The sequence below is a fragment of the Orycteropus afer genome, unplaced genomic scaffold (genome assembly GCF_000298275.1).
Source record: "Orycteropus afer afer isolate SDZICR_OR568_19922 unplaced genomic scaffold, OryAfe1.0 scaffold00083, whole genome shotgun sequence".
Lineage (NCBI taxonomy): Eukaryota > Metazoa > Chordata > Mammalia > Tubulidentata > Orycteropodidae > Orycteropus > Orycteropus afer.
Genome location: NW_006921670.1, coordinates 2,806,613 through 2,822,563, shown reverse-complemented (window position 1 = coordinate 2,822,563; position 15,951 = coordinate 2,806,613). Strand labels below are relative to the sequence as shown.

Genomic DNA, 15,951 nt, shown 5'->3' with positions numbered 1-15,951 from the left:
CATGACCACACCCCTGGAGCCCTGTTTCAGAAGCCTAGGGTTACACCAGCATAGAGCCTTGCACATAGTACTGTCTTCGAGACGCTTGGTCAGTAAATGAGCAAAGACGAAGACAGTCCGCCCCTTGGAGGGCCTGTCGGTGGAAATAGAATCTGCTACCAGCCAACTGGTAGCTCAGTGCTTAAGGCATTTGCCTACCAACCAGAAGGCTGGTGGTTCAAACCCACCAGCCAATCTACTTCCATAAAGATTTACCACCTCGGAAACCCAAGGAGGATCACTGTGAGTTGGAATCAACTCAGTGACAGTGAGTTTGGTTGGGTTTTCCTAGCCAGCAAGTTGCCACTGAGTTGACTTTGACTCAAGGCAAGCCCCTGTGTGTCAGGGTAGAACCATGCTCCTTAGTGTTTGCCGGGTCTGAATTTTCAGAAGTGGATGGCCAGGTCTTTCTCCCAAGACACATCTGGGTACATGAACCTCCAACCTTTCAGTTAGTAGCAAGCACCTTAAGCCTTCACTCTCTGTACTTCCCAATGATCAGCACCCAGGAAACATGTGTTGGCTGAAGTTGGAGTTGCATGTGGGGAAGCTGAGACTCCTCTGAGGTCCCTCACCTGGAGTGTCTCCAGAGACTTGCTGCTTCGTTCCTCCTTACTTGTGACTTCAGATGCCCCTCTTTCTCTTCCCTGTGAGCAGCAGGAGCTCCCAGCCCGGGTGAACTTCTCAGCTGCCCCTGCCCCAGCCCCCGCTGTGCCCACCGCCCTCCACTCCAAGATGGACGAGCTGGAGGGGCAGCTGCTGGCCAAGGTGCTGGCCCTGGAGAAGGAGCGTGCGGCCCTCAGCCACAGCAGCCACCGGCAGCGGCAGGAGGTGGAGAAGGAGCTGGACGCGCTGCAGGGCCGCGTGGCTGAACTGGAGCACGGTGAGTCCTGGGCCCACAGGGGCGGAGTGTGCGAGGCCTTGGTCCTCGGGTAGGTCTTTGGAAAGCAGAGTCACTGGAGAAACATTTCTGTACAATCCACTATCCAGAGGCTGAAGCTGCGCGGGTGGTGAGGAGGAGACTGCAGAACACAAAACTCAAACCAGAAACCAAACCTACTGCCATCGAGTCAATTCTGACTCATAGCAACTCCCGTTGGCTTTCTGAGGCAGTAAACCTTTATGGAAGTAGATTGCCCAGTCTTCCTTCCATGGAGTGGCTGGTGGGTTTGAACTGCCAGCCTTCTGGTTAGCAGTCAAATGCCTTAGGCACTGCACCACTAGAGTTCCTTGCAGCATGTAAGAGAGAGAGAAAAATCAGGGGGTATTACTATCACTGTCGTCATGAACAGTTATGTACTTGACACACCAGCTGGTTTAATCTTTACTAATGTCATATTCGCCTCATTTCACACATGAGTAACATGAAGCCCAGAGAGGTCAGATGACTTGTCCGAGATCACACAGTCAGTAAGCAGCAGATCTAATCCTCAAACCAGGTCTCTCTGACTCCAAGTCCATGCATTTAACCACTGCCCACAGCATGCCTTCAGTCAGTCAGGATTCTGTCATTTGTTTGACATCTGGGCTTGGCATGCTGGGGGTAGGGGGAGCAGGTCAGAAAAGCATGACATGGTGGACAGTGGGCAGGCCTGGCTTCTGGTCTCTTATCTGTCACTGCTTGTTCTGTGACCTTGGGAGGTCATTTCTTTTTCATGGGCCTGGGATTTAGGACTCAGGAGTTCTCAGGGATCTTCTGGCTTTGAAACCTTGTGGGGAACTTCCCTTAAGAGGCTTACGGAAAAGTTGGGAAGATCAGGGGAAAATGAGCGATTGGGATTGGCTTAGATGTGGAACAGTTCAGGAAGAGGAAATCCAGGAGGACTTCCTGAAGGAGGTAGACCTCAAACTAGTCCTCAAAAGTGAATGGAGAGAAGAAAATTTTGGAGCGGAAGAGCCTTAGTGGGGGCACAGATGCATAGGAGGGATGGACCTGGTGGGGTCTGTGGCCAGCATCCCAACTGGAGTACAAGGACAGGAAAGGCACCCTCAATCCCTGCCCAGTCCTACGAAGTTAAGTGGCACATGTCAAAGCACAGTCTCTCTATACTGTGTCTCGTAAGTGGTGCAGTGCCTAAGGCATTTGACTGCTAAGTAGAAGGTTGGCAGTTCAAACCCACCAGCTGCTCTGTGGAAGGAAGATGGGGCAATCTACTTCCATAAAGACTTACCACCTCAGAAGCCCAGTGGGGGTCGCTATGAGTTGGAATCAACTCAGTGGCAGTGAGGTTTTTTTCCCAAGGGGTTAGGGGCAGAAAGGAGGTAGGCAACTGGGCAGAACGTCTCTGTGCTCCTGGGCACGTCTCTCCCTTCTTGGTGCTCAACTTCCTCATCTGTGCAATGGGTTCACAGAGGCAGTCACTGAGCCCCTTGATGCATCACATCAGAGTCCACCCCAAGCCCCAAGCAAACCTGAGAATCCTGGACCCTCCATTCCCAGGCCTCACCTACTCCCAGCCCTGTGGGGCGACACCCAGCTGGTTCCTGCCTCTCCAGGAGTCAGGAGATGGCAGGCAGATGGCAGTGCCTGTCCCACCCTGGGGGTGTGCTAGGGGTGTCCCCAAAGGTAGTTTCTCTCCCATCTGCCCCCTGCAGAAAGTCTTATTTTATTCAAGACGTAGAATCCCAGAAACTGTGAGCTGACAAATAGCTTAGAGACCAGAAATCTTGTCTCCAGACTGTTTAGTTCACATCCCAGCTCTGCCATTCACTAGCTATGTGCCCTTGAGAAGATTACCTAACCTCTCTGTGTCAGGGTTTCCTCATCTGTAAGATAGTGATTTTATAGAACCTTACCAGTTGTTACAAGAACTGAGAGAATATATGTAGATGCACTTAGAACAGTGCCTGGGAAATAAAGTGCTGTAGTATTCATTAAATAAATAGGCAAAAAACTATAGAATGTGGTAATAATTTTATTCAGTATTTATTTACTATGGGCCAGGCCTTTTACATGGGAGCTCTAGTGGCATATTAGCCCCATTTTACTAAGGAAACTGAAGCATAGAGAGGTTAATTTTTAACTGTTGAGGGTCACATGGCTAGTGAGTGGTGGAGGCAGGATTTGAACCCAGGGCATCTCAGAGCCAGGGCTCTTGTGCTTTAACCACTCCCCTCAACGCAGAGACAGAGTGAAGGACGTGAGGGTGCGTGGCTCAGTGCCTGGTCCTGGCAGGGGCCAGCAGTGATTAGCTGTCATTCTGGTATGCGCCCTGTCTACCTCACCTTTTCAGTGTCTGACCCCCACGCATCTGCCTTGCCCTGCCCCTTAGGGTCCTCGGCCTACAATCCTCCGGATGCCTTCAAGATCAGCATCCCGATCCGCAACAACTACATGTACGCCCGTGTGCGGAAGGCGCTGCCGGAGCTATACGCCTTCACCGTCTGTGTGTGGCTGCGGTCCCGGTCGGGTGGCACTGGCCAGGGCACCCCCTTCTCCTACTCGGTGCCTGGGCAGGCCAACGAGATCGTGCTGCTGGAGGCGGGCCATGACCCCATGGAGCTGCTGATCAATGACAAGGTGATCAGGGGCTGGGCTGGGGGCAGGGGAGGGGTTACCCTTCCAGGAGCCCTCACCTGGTCCAGGTGGGTCCCAAACATGGGTTGGCTCTTCCTGTTCTCCTGTTTAGCGTGTTCGGCACACGTGAAATGCCTACTGTATGCCAGGCTGGGTTCTGGGAATGGAAAGGCAAGCAATATGAGGACATGGTCTTGGCTGAAGAGGAGCTTGTGTCTAACAGAGGGGTTAAATGTGGTTGCTCCCATTTTACGCATGAGGTATGTGAGGCTCACAGAGATTCAGTGACTTCCCCAATAATCTAGCTCTTAGGGGCAGGGCTGGAGATGTCTCCCCATGGCCCCTGCTCATTCTCCTGGGAAAAGGGACAAGGAAGTGAGGTCCAGGGACTTACCTGGGGAGGAAGAGAGTGCTGGCAGCCTCTCTCCCTGCTACTCCCCTGGGACTAGGCCCTCTGTCTCTGCCCATTTATGGGGAAAATGGTGTGTGGTCAGGTTCTGGAGCCTGGATGCTGGATTTGAATTCTGATTCTGCCACTTAACCCACTGTGTGAGCTTAGCCACTTAGCCTCCCTATGCCTTAGTTTCCCCATCTGTTAAACAGGACTGATAACAGTCTGTATCTCATAGGTTGTGGAGAAGAATAACTGATTTAAATACATATAAGGTGTTTTGAACAGAACCCAGCAATTAGCAAGGCTCGATACACGTAAGCTGTCTTTGTCATCCGAGGCTCTGTGCTAACAGCACTTACTCACATTATCACTCGTGTCCCTTCCAACAGCACTGGGAGGCAGATGCCAGCGTCATCCCTGTTTTGCATAAGGAGAAGCCGAGGCTCAGAGAGGGATAATAACACACCCTGATCACACAGCTGGTGGAGAGATGATAATATAATTTGGGGTCTCAGGCTCCAGAAACCATCTCTTGATCCTTCTCCTGTTCTTCCCTTGGGCCACCATCTCCCCCATGCCCAGGACTCATCCTCAGCTCCCTACCTTGGTCCAGCTGTAGGACAAGACAAGGAGAGGCCTTGGGTGGGAGATGATGTTGCAGGGGTATGGTGATTGAAAGGCTGAGAGCAGGCAAGCCTCTTGTCACCTCCATTCCTCCTACAATATCCTCCCTGCTCTGCCACATGGCTTTGGGTTTTGCAGGCACGGTGGTCTTTTGAGACCCCCTGTAAATATGACACTGTGTATTGCACCCTCCTGTGACCAGCCCACAGCCACATAGAGCCATTGAGTGTGGTTGACACCTATCCTAACCCAGTTTCACAGGAGCTGCCCTTCACGATTGTCCTGGGGAGGAGGAGGAAGATGGGCTCAGGTGGTAGCGAACTTCTCACGTGGTCCTAGGAAGATCGGGCTAGACAGGCTGTATCTAGATCATGCCACCTTCCTCCCTTCATACACCCCGTCTGTAGTCCTTGCCCCTGCCCGAGATTGTAGCTCAGATCCCATTGCAAGGAAATCAGCACCTTGGACAGGGCACTGAGCAGCCCTATTCCAGGAACCTCTGGGGTCCTTTTGAGCACCAACCTAGCATGCTGCTCACTGTTCCCTTTGTATTCCAGCCTCTAAGCCTTTGCTCAGGAGCTCTGGTGGTATTGTGCTTAAAGCATTCAGCTGCTAACCAGAAGGTTGGCAGTTCAAACCCACCAGCTACTTCCATAAAGATTTATAGCCTTGGAAAGGCAGTGGGGGTCACTGTGAGTCGCAGTTGACTCAATGGCAATGAGTCTGGTTTGATGTACGCCTTTGCTCATGCTGTGCCCTCCACATGGAACAGCCAGATCCCACAGTCCCTCAGGTGTTCTTCAGATACCATGTCTTCTGTCCTGTATCCCCCCTTCCTCTGGGCCGTCACAGCCTCTGGGCCTCCCATAGGCTCCTGTGTTATCTTGCCTTGCAGTGTTTTCCCTAAGATCCCTCCCTGCTGTGCAGGCTCAGCTCATTTAAGGCTACGTCCCCAGTGTCCAGAGCAGGGCCGGGCACCAAATAGGCACCAGAGAATGTTGCAGGCAATTGTAATCCGCGAGAACTTAGGAGATCAAAGAGCCCCTTGGGCACATCAAATCCACAGACAGCAAGTACCTTTCATCTCCCAGGCCAACTGTCATCAATCAGCAGTGGCTTCCCAGAGCACTGTGGTGAGAAGATTCTGAGGCTTGAGTCTAGGCTCATGATTGATTAGCCATGTCTGCCTTGGGTGGAGGAGGAGACAGCGGCTACATTATATGCCACCCCTGGTCTAACCTCCTCAGTGTGAGGAAACTGAGGCCCAGAGAGGAAAACAGCCTCCCCAGGGTCACACAGGGGGTTAGTGGCAGAGCCAGGGCCAGGACGTCTTGAGCCTGCGCTGTGGGGAGGGCATTGTGCAAAGTGTTTCAGGGAAGACAGGGCTATGAGACACAGCCCTTACCCCGCGTGGCCTTCCAGGCCTACTAAAGAGGAAGGAATTTCCAGGAAACAAGTGAAAACCAACAATGAATCACTCCTTGGGATCTGAGTGAGGCTACTTGGTTAGGTTGGTGGGGATGGGAGGGCAGGGAAGTCAGGGAAAGATGCTGGGAAGGAAAGGAGAAGACCAGCCTTGACTAGCCTCTGGAAGAATGGGCAAGGGTCCCTTCCCTGCTGCTCCAGCTTGGGCCTTGTGACACCTCTGACCTGTGTCCAGGTGGCCCAGCTGCCCCTGAGCCTGAAGGACAATGGCTGGCACCACATCTGCATTGCCTGGACCACGCGGGACGGCCTGTGGTCTGCCTACCAGGACGGTGAGCTGCGGGGCTCTGGTGAGAACCTGGCTGCCTGGCACCCCATCAAGCCTCATGGAATCCTCATCCTGGGCCAGGAGCAGGTAAGGCAGCTCTTTCTGGGGGCGGGGAGAGGACCTGGGCAGGGGAACCTGAAAGAAAGCACAGCTGTGATCTTTCATTCCGACCCAACCATTCTACAGACGGGCTGACTGAGGCCCAGGGAGAGGAGAGACCTGGCCCAGGGCCTAGGCTGTGGCAGGCACAGGGGCCTGACTCTTCTCCCTCCTTTTCTCTCTCTTTCTCTGCTGCTCTCCTCGCCAGGACACCCTCGGTGGCCGGTTTGATGCCACCCAGGCCTTCGTGGGTGACATCGCCCAGTTTAACCTGTGGGACTATGCCCTGACACCTGCCCAGGTCCTGGGTATTGCCAACTGTACTGAGCCACTTCTGGGCAACCTCCTCCCCTGGGAAGACAAGCTAGTGGAGGCCTTTGGGGGTGCCACCAAGGCTGCCTTTGATGTCTGCAAGGGGAGGGCCAAGGCCTGAGGAGCCACCTCGTCCAGGGCCCCTCCCCTGCCTGCTCCTCTGGGGACTGAGGTGGGGGGCGTGTTCGCTTCTCAGCCTGCCCCTGCACTGGCCCCCCTCTGCCCCAGTCTCAGCCATGCCTCTCATTCTCCTCCTCTTCCCCACACCTCCAGAAGGCCCTCCCCTGCAGTGGGTGTCCCCCAGCCCCACCTGGATGGCACCAGCAGCTCGTCACCAGGTCAAGCCTGGGGTGAATCCAGGGCCAGATGGGGGGAGTAGCGGTGCCCACGGCTCTGCCCATCCTTCTGGCATTACACTGGAACCTTTCTTGCCCCCACCCCACCATGAAGGGCCCCTGATCTCAGCGGTGGGGTGGCTGTCCACCCTACAGCCCTCCATGCTGCAAGTATGGAGCCTTCCCCTTCAGGGCCGGAACAGACGAAAAGCAGTGCCCCCAGCTGAGAAGGGGCCAACAGAAGCATGGGAGGTTCGGACTCGCCCCTCCCCTACCTTTCCCACAGCTGCCAGTCAAGCTCATTGGGACTTTGATGGAGCCCCGCCTCCCACTCCAGCCTGCTCCTCCTCTCCCCTCCTGACTGCTTCCTCACTTCATTGTGTGAAGTTGTTTGAATGTTGGTTCCATGCCTGGCCCAGCCCGTCATTCCTTGTACTCAACCCACTGGCATGGCCATGCCCTCCATGCCCAGGACGAGCGCTGGGCTTCTGCAGCCTGAGCTGGGGCCAGCTTGAGGCAGAGGCTTCATGCCCTGGGGGACCCAGCCTCTGTCAGAGCCATATTGGCCAGTTCCTATGTGTGGCCCTGCCGCCCCTGGGGAGGGAAGGAAGAAGCTGTGAGGATGAGGAGAAGCGTGGGGTGGTGGTGGGCTTTCTGGAAGCCCTGCCCTCTCTGGGCCTGGGCTCTGTTATCCATGAGCTGAAGCCCTTGCTTCAGTCAATTTTGAGAGCCTCTCCAGATTGAATGTCAGATGGTCTGGGATTCCAAGTGCATAGGGTGGGGCTAGCCCAGAACCTCCCGGGAGACCCAGGAGCATTGTAAGGACAGGTTTGGGGACTGGGCAGCAGATGGGATCAGGATAGGCATGGGTCAGGGTCAGCAATTGGCTCCAGAGAGTCAGGGTCAAGGGCAAGGTTCGAGGCAAGCCAACCTCATACATGGATTGTAAAAAAAAAAAAAAAAAAAAACCACCTTCCTCTGGATTCCTCATCTGACATCCTTACTGGCTGAGACTGTCTCAGAAGGCTGGTGGCTTCCTGGTCCCCACCACTGAGCCCTCACCAGCACCGCCAAGGCAGTGGGAAAATGTCAGAGCTGAGCTGAGAAAGGCCATCCATTCTGACTCCTTGTATAGATGGGGAAGTGCTCAGAGAAGGCAAGTGACTTGTGCAGGATCACACAGCACAATGGGGCCGAGCCAGGACTGTAACACAAGGTTTCTGACTTCCTCTTCAGTGCTCTTTCCCCCATACCATACTGCCTGTCTTCAAGGGCCTGTGAGTCCAGCCTGCACCGAAGACGATGGACATTTGAGAGGTCAGGATTGTTCCAATAGGACAATTGGGACATTTTCCTTTAGGCGACACCCAAACATGCTGGCATCTCCCAGGAGGTGGAGGGAGGAGAGTGTGTTCCCTGGGCGCTCTGGTGGGAATGGATTGCTGAAAACACAGGACTCCTACCCCTGCCACCACCTGCCAGGTGTCCAGGCAGCTGCAGGCTACCTGGCTCACGTGGGCACTGGTGCCTTTTCCTCCCTTTCTGTCCCCTCTCTCTGTTCCCCAGGCCACTAAGCCAGAGGCATGATACAGGAGCTAGAGGCTGTGGGGCCCGATGCCGTGGAAGCTTCTGCGAGACTTGTTGCCTCCAGCCCCCAGCTCCTTGTTTCCATTTCAAGAGCACAAATAGATTATTCAGCACCTCCGGTCCAACTCCCCCTGGGAGAAGGAGCAATGGAGGCATGCTCAGCCAGCACCTGCTGAGATCTAGGTTGCCCGGTAACAGCCAATGACATCAGCCCAAGTGCTGGGTCAAGTGTCTCATCCATAACGACACGTGCTGTTGCTGGGGTGACGGCAGAATTAGGAACTTGGGTCTCGGGGATGCCGGACTGTATTGGGTTTCTGTTACGGTTTCCAGGGAAGCAGCTTCTCTGGGGCTCTTGGAGGAAGGAAAGGGCCTTAGGAAGGTGTGAGTGGGACTTGTTTGGTCACTTGAGGCCACCCGGGCACATCATCCCAAGTCCTTTGTGCTTTGTCATGGTGATGACGGGACATCTGACGTCTGAGCCTTGTTCCTGCACTGAGTCGCCCTGGTCAGCCCTCTGGAGGAAATGGGGACAAAGAGGAGACACTGGGGTGTGGGCTCTGAGTCTGGATCTTTGCTAAGGGGCCTGGGACCCCATTTCCATTCCAGGAAGATGAAAGCCCAAAGTCCACACCCTCCCTTTATCCATTCATTGAGCGCCATCTGGTTGGACTCATCTATGTTTTGGTGGTGTCTTCAGCTGCCTTAGCATATCCAAGAAGGCAGGGCAGGAGGAGCTAGAAATGGTGCTTGGCCATGTCCCTAAGTTGTTGTAGTTAAGGATGATGATGGTGCCCATGCTCGTGACGCCCTTAGTAGGTGTCAGGCATTATCCCATTTATCCTCCCAACACAATTACAAATTAGGACTAGTCTTGGTTCCATTATACAAGTGAGGACACTGGTGCTCAGAGAGGTTAAGTAACTTGCCCAGTGTCGATCAGCCAGCAAGTGGTAGAGCCCAGATTTCAAACCAAGGAAGGTTACATGCAGGGCCTATCCCTCAACCCAAGGGGGATGGGTGTCCCCACTCTGTGCATGGAATGGAATGGTGTTTGGGCACCCACCATTGCTCCCGGAGAATTTCAGCCTGAAGGGATGTGCCTGGCCTGGCCTTATCTACCACCAGTCAGAGGAACAGGCGTGGGGTGGGCTGGCCTTCGAGCTAAGATGCCACCAGTGGGGTCGCAGCCATCAGGGAGTGTGTCCCTTCTGGCACCCCTTCCCTAACTCAGTAGAGTTTCCAGGAGAGCTGAAAGGGAAAGGGGAGCTGGAGTGTCCCCCAACAGTCGCAGGCAGAGAAGGGAGGGCAGCTGATATGTCTCCAACTCCTGCTGTGGGCCACAACCAGCACCCGGTGCTTTACAGCTGTCATCTGCCAGATCCCCCCCCACCCCCCACAGCTAGCTGGGTGTACAGCCTCCAACCAACATCCCAAGGGGGCATGTGTCCTCACCACAATTATGCATGACCCAGGACCACAGGCTTGGGCAGGAAGGGCTCTTGGAGGAGGCCCAAGCCCCTGCTTTACAGATGAGGAAACTGAGGCAGGGGTGGGCCACTTAGGAGGCCACACAGCTGAGATGCAAGGACTCTGAGCTCAGTGCTCTCCACGATGTGGGGCCCCCCTTCCCCAGAATGGGATTCCTCCTTTTCTACATTCCAGCACCCAAGGTCTGAGGAAACTGGGAAGGGGCCCCCTCCCAGAGATGGGATCAGTGTCTGCCCTCTTTGTCCCAGCTGCCTGCCACCCCAAAACCCCACCTCCCCCCGACCCTGCTGGTGGGGAAGGGGCTCCTGTGGACCCAGGCTGAGCAGTGAGCAAGCATGTCACATTGCCTGACACTGTGAACCAGTGCCCCCCTACTAACGGACCCACAAGCTCCAGCCCACCCCATCCCTTCCTCCTCGCCCTATTTTGTATATAAAGTGACATGAGATGCGACGTGTGTGTACGTGTGTGTGATATATGTCATGGTTTTTGTTACTTTTTTTGTTTTTGTAAATTTGAATGTTCCAAATAAACATGATGTTTACTCTGAAGCTCTTCTCTGCAGGGGTCGGGTTACCCTGGGGACGCTGGACAGGAGGGAGGCAGCGACACTGGGCAGGCCAGTGGGCAAAAGCAGAGGAGAGGGCTCCCCTGAACGGCCCCATGGCTTCACCCAACCCTAAATATACCCCCACTCCCCTCCACACTCCACAAGCTGACAGATTTTGCCTGTCCCAGGTTCAGACACACCCCATGCTCTGGGACTTATGGCAAAAGATGTAAGGAACCCAAGTCCCATATGGACAGTGTCCTAGTTCTCCTAACTGAGCTTTGGCCTCATTCCCAACACACTGTCCCCACCTTGTGCCCCAGTTCTGGGAACAGGGCCCCTTTCTTGTTCCCTGGGACTCAATATGTCGACTTGCCTGCTCCCCCAAGTGTTGCCTCCCCTTGGGGTCCTGGGGAGTTGAGGGAGGGATCCTGTTTTATTTAAACTCCCTCCCCTCCCCCATGGTCGACCTGGGCTCCTTTGACACTTGACCTCTAGACTTGTACAAGGGGCAAAAAAGACCCCAGATTCAAACTTCTTCTATAGGGGCCCTTTTATTAAGCCTTAGGACAAAGGCAGTCATCCAGGAAACCATCAGTATGTGCCCAGTACAAGAAGCCAAATGGTGTCTGCTGAGTCACGACCATGGGGCTAATTACTTAGGATAGAGAACAAAGGGAATCGTCACAAAACCAAGACTGGTGGCAGATGAATGCATCACTGTCGCAGCCGAGGCTACAGATGGAAGAATACATACGTGATTGGAGATGAAAACGTTACAGGATTGGCTCTGGAGCTGGGCCACCTGGCAGTGTGGCAGTGGGGTATGAGTCATGACCATGTGGTCCTAAGTCAGCCACAAGGTGACTACAAGGCAATACCAGGACCCCAAGCTTTAACTTAAATTAGATAACGTGCCTATTTTCAGTCAATCATTAAGGACACACCCAGGCAAGTTCCCTAGTTCTCTGTGTGAATATAATCTGCTTTGAACCCCAGTCTCCCTGAGGGCAAAGTGCCCTCCCTAGGTTTGTCCTGGACTTGTCTGTGCACAGCCATCTTGCTGGTTTGATGAGCAGAAAGAACTCAAATGCCATCTGAATTTATTTCAAGACTCAAAGTGGGCTCCCACCATAGACCACAGCCCTCCATAAATCAAGTGCTTTAGAATTTAAGTCTAATACAGAGTAGACTCCATGAGGGCAGCATCAGTGTCTGCTACCCTGACGCCTTTAGTGCCCATCCCATCCTTGGAAGGGTCTATCCCCAGCCCTCCCTGTCCATACCACCTTAGGGGCATAAAGGCTCCACCCTCCTCATCATCAATGTTGTCACTGCTCTTGGAGGGACCTTACCCTCAGATGACCCCTGTGAAATGGCCAGGGAGGACGTTCGGGATCAAGGAACGACTCACACCAGTGGGAAAGGGCTTCCCAGACTTCCAACAAGAGTGAATTCACCCCATGAACGCCAGGAAATACAGCTGGAAGAGGCATCTCAAACAAAGAGGCTAGAAGTCCGAATTCAGGGAGCTGGCTCTAGAGGAGGCTTTCTCTCTCCGTCGACTCAGGGGGAAGGTCCTGTCTCTTCAGCTTCTGCCCTTGGCTCCTCGGTGCTCTTCATGTGGCATGGGGGCATGGCATCTGTCTTCCTCCACCTCTGCCTGCCTGCTTGCTGTTTAATTTGCTCTTTAATATCTCAGATGACATTGACTTAAGACACACCCTGCACTAACACTGCCACACTGACGTAACAAAGAATTGTTGTTGTTGTTGTTATGTGCCATCGACTCATAGCGACCCCTCCTTGGGTTTCCGAGGCAGTATCATTACGGAAGTAGACTGCCCAACCGTCCTTCTGAGGAGTGGCTGGTGGGTTTGAACCGCCAGCCTTCTGGTTAGCAGTCAAGAGCCTTAGGTAACAAAGAATAGCCATTAGCAAATGGCACTGGACCGGGCAGCACTTCATTCTGTTGTACATAGGGTCACTATGAGTCAGAGTCGACTCGACAGCACCTAACAACAACAATTGGGATTATAATCACATCCATAGGGGTTAGGATTTACAACACGTTTTGGGGGAAGGGAGACACATTTCAGTCTGTAGCATCTTATTTATCCTTCCTGGCACTGGTTTACTTGCAAACGCTATCTCTTCCTCAGCTGGCCAGATCCAGCTGTCCACCTGCTTGTGTCTGCACCTGCACAGCTGAAAGTGGAGACAGAGAAGCCCAGCATTCTGGTGTGCCTCGTTCTGAATTTATGGCTGGAGATCTCCAGAGGGTGTTTTCCCTGCCGTGCAAGCTTAGCCCACTTCCCTGGTTTGAGCCACTGCTTTCCAAACATGGCTGTTTTAAATCCTCTCTCTCCTCAAGTCTCTCCTCGACCCCAGCCCTGCACATTCGCTGAGGAAACAGAATCAGTCCAGTCTTCCCTCATCACCCCACCATCAAATCTACCTGCAAACCTGCACCATCCCCATGGCTTCTGGCTTCCAGCCTGTCCCTCTGAATGAACAGTCCTTGCCCCTATCAGAAGCACTTGTGTAGTACATCCCATTCCCCTCACCTTCTCAAAAACATCACTCTTTTTTTTTTTTTCTTAATTTTTATTGTGATTTGATTTTTTTCTTAATTTTTATTGTGATATGGGTGAAAGTTTACAGAGCAAATTCATTTTCCATAGAGCAGCTCACATACACTTTATCTCGTGACATTGACTGCAATTTCCCACAATGCATCAGCTCCCCTCCCACTTCCTCCCCATAGTTACCTCTTCCCTGTGTCCTTCCCTCCATGCACTCCTGCCCTGTGAGCTGTCTCCCTATGCACACATAGCCCTTCTCCCATGATTGATCTCTGCAAGGAATGTATCTACCTGATGTAAATGTCCAGCTCATATGCCTGCCTTTTATTTGGCTGGAAGCCACAGGAGTGGGTTCAGTTCCAGACATGGAAGACAGCTAGAGGCCATCGTCTCAGTGGTTCCACCAGGCTCTATCAGACCAGCAAACCTGGGCTCTTTTTTTTTTTTTTTTTCATGATTTTGAGTTTTGTTCCACACTGTTCTTGCACTTAGGACCATCACTCGAATTGCCAACTTCTCCTGGTCTACTTTATATTCTAATAGACATGCAAATATGACCTAGTGTCTCCTCCCTGAAGCAAAATCCCCTTCCTTTAGTCCATATCCTCCTCCAGCTATGACCCATTTCTTTACCTTTCACTGCAAAACTTCCAGAAAAAGCAGATGTGTCAGCATCCCCAAGACCACCATCAGGCTTGATGGTTCCTTAGAAGGACTCAGAACTTAGAAAAGGATAACAATGAAAACCTGCAAAGGCAAAAGGCACATGGGATGGAGTCGAGGAGAGACCAGGCACAACCTTTCAGTTGTCCTATCCCAGTGGAGTCCAACAGCACTTAAGTTCTTCTAGCAACAATCTGTGACAATATCTACAAAGTACTGCTAACCAGGGAAGCTAATCTGAGCCTTGGTATTCCCAGTTTTTATTGGAGGTTAGTCATATAAGCGTGGAATGTTCATGTCACTCACCTTAACTGCTCAGTTGGCACTGCTCCCAGAGGTCAAACTGATACTGGGGCTCCAGGTGAACAAAAACAGGCATTCACTATAAATCAGAATACAGAACGGAGAAAAAAGAGTGGAAAGGATAGGGAAAAAAAAAAGAAAAAAACATATGATTAATGTGGAGCATAGTGACAGGTCTAACATGTAAAGAGGCCCAGAACAAGTTGTTGTTGTTGTTGGTATGTGCCGTTGAGTTGGACATGACTCATAGTGACCCAGAAGAAGTGGACAGTGCAAATAGGACAGAAATAATATTTGAATAGATAAAGTCTGAGAATTTTACAAAAATGGTTGAAAGATATTAAGCCATGGATTCAAGAATGTCAGTGAATCCCTAGCATAAGAAATGCAAAGAAAATCACATCTAGGCCCCTGATAGTGAAACAGCTTGTGGTGGTTAAGTTTGTGTGTCAACTTGGCTGGGCCTGGTTGGTGGCTAGGCAGCTGAATGTAGTTATTCCCCATGATGAGATTAGTAATTAACTTCTTGGTGGAATCTATTGGAGCAGCTGAGTAGCTGCTTTGGGCATGTGGGCTGCTTCCCGTATGTAAGAAACAGCTTTGGGAATGGTCTCTAGCTTATGGCACACTTGAACCCTGCATGTAGCTGTGTCATTGTTCAGCAGCCTGCCATGCTCTGCCGACCTTGGGACTTTCAATGGACTTGAATTAATGGCTTGCCATGTGGTTTGGTAACATCAGGACTGTGCCTTTTTACTTGTCAACCTTGGGCTTGTCAGTCTCAGCAGCCAGCAGCTGTCTGAGTGAAGAAAAGCCTCCAGCTTCAGTGGGCCAGGAACAGGAGGCAGAGTTGAAGCCCAAGGTTGAGGGGCTTTCACCCAGCCCCTGGAGCCTGACACTTTGAACTCAAAGCCTCCAAAGTGTAAGAGAATAAACTCCTCTTTCTTCAAGCCATCCCATTGGTGGTATATTCTTGTCAGAGTGGCACTAAGTAACCAAAACACAGCTATAAATCAAAGACAAAGAAAAACATTGTAAAAGCACTCAGAGGGAAAAAAAAAAAAACATTTTCTACAGCTAACTTCTCAGTAGAAGGAATGGAAAAAGAAGATAATAAAATATCTTTAAAGCACCCCCCCCAAAAAAAACCCTGCTATATTCTATATTCAGTGAAAATATCTTTTAAAAATGAAGATGAAATACTTTTCACACAAAGAAAAACTGAGTACTCATCACCAATGATTTTTGTCACCAAAAGAGTTGACTTAAAGGGAATACTAAAGGAAGTTCTTTGGGGAGAGGAAAATAATCCCATATATAAGCATGGAGAATTTAAAATAAATGAAGAACAACAGAAAGGGTAAATATGCAATATATAAGTTAATACAAACTGAGTAAAACAATAATAATATGTCTTGGGAGGTTTAAAACACATAATAGCAAAAGATGAGATAAATGTGGTTAAAATGGTCTAAGGTATTTGATTATCCTGGAGGTGGTAAAAGTATTAATTTTACATTAGACTTTAATAAATCAATGTTATATTTTCCTAGGGTAAGCATTAAAAGATTATATAAATAACAAGTTTACTAAAGGATGAAAAATGGAATAATAAAAATAACTCAAAAGAAGGATTAAAAAAAGAACACAGAAGGGGTGGGACAAATAGAAAATAAATAACAAGTTAGTTGGCTTAACC

At 51.5% G+C, this 15,951-nt stretch overlaps 1 protein-coding gene across 1 annotated transcript in view; it reads left to right on the top strand.

Moving 5' to 3' along the window:
* LOC103197710 (neuronal pentraxin receptor) overlaps positions 1 to 6,859 on the top strand; it is a 60,363-nt gene extending 53,504 nt beyond the window's left edge. Inside the window, exons 6-9 of the mRNA XM_007941675.2 lie at positions 697 to 922; positions 3,312 to 3,559; positions 6,235 to 6,414; positions 6,635 to 6,859. Coding sequence (XP_007939866.2) covers positions 697 to 922; positions 3,312 to 3,559; positions 6,235 to 6,414; positions 6,635 to 6,859 — 879 coding nt within the window. The remainder of the gene's footprint in view (positions 1 to 696; positions 923 to 3,311; positions 3,560 to 6,234; positions 6,415 to 6,634) is intronic.
* The last annotated feature ends 9,092 nt before the right edge of the window (positions 6,860 to 15,951 follow it).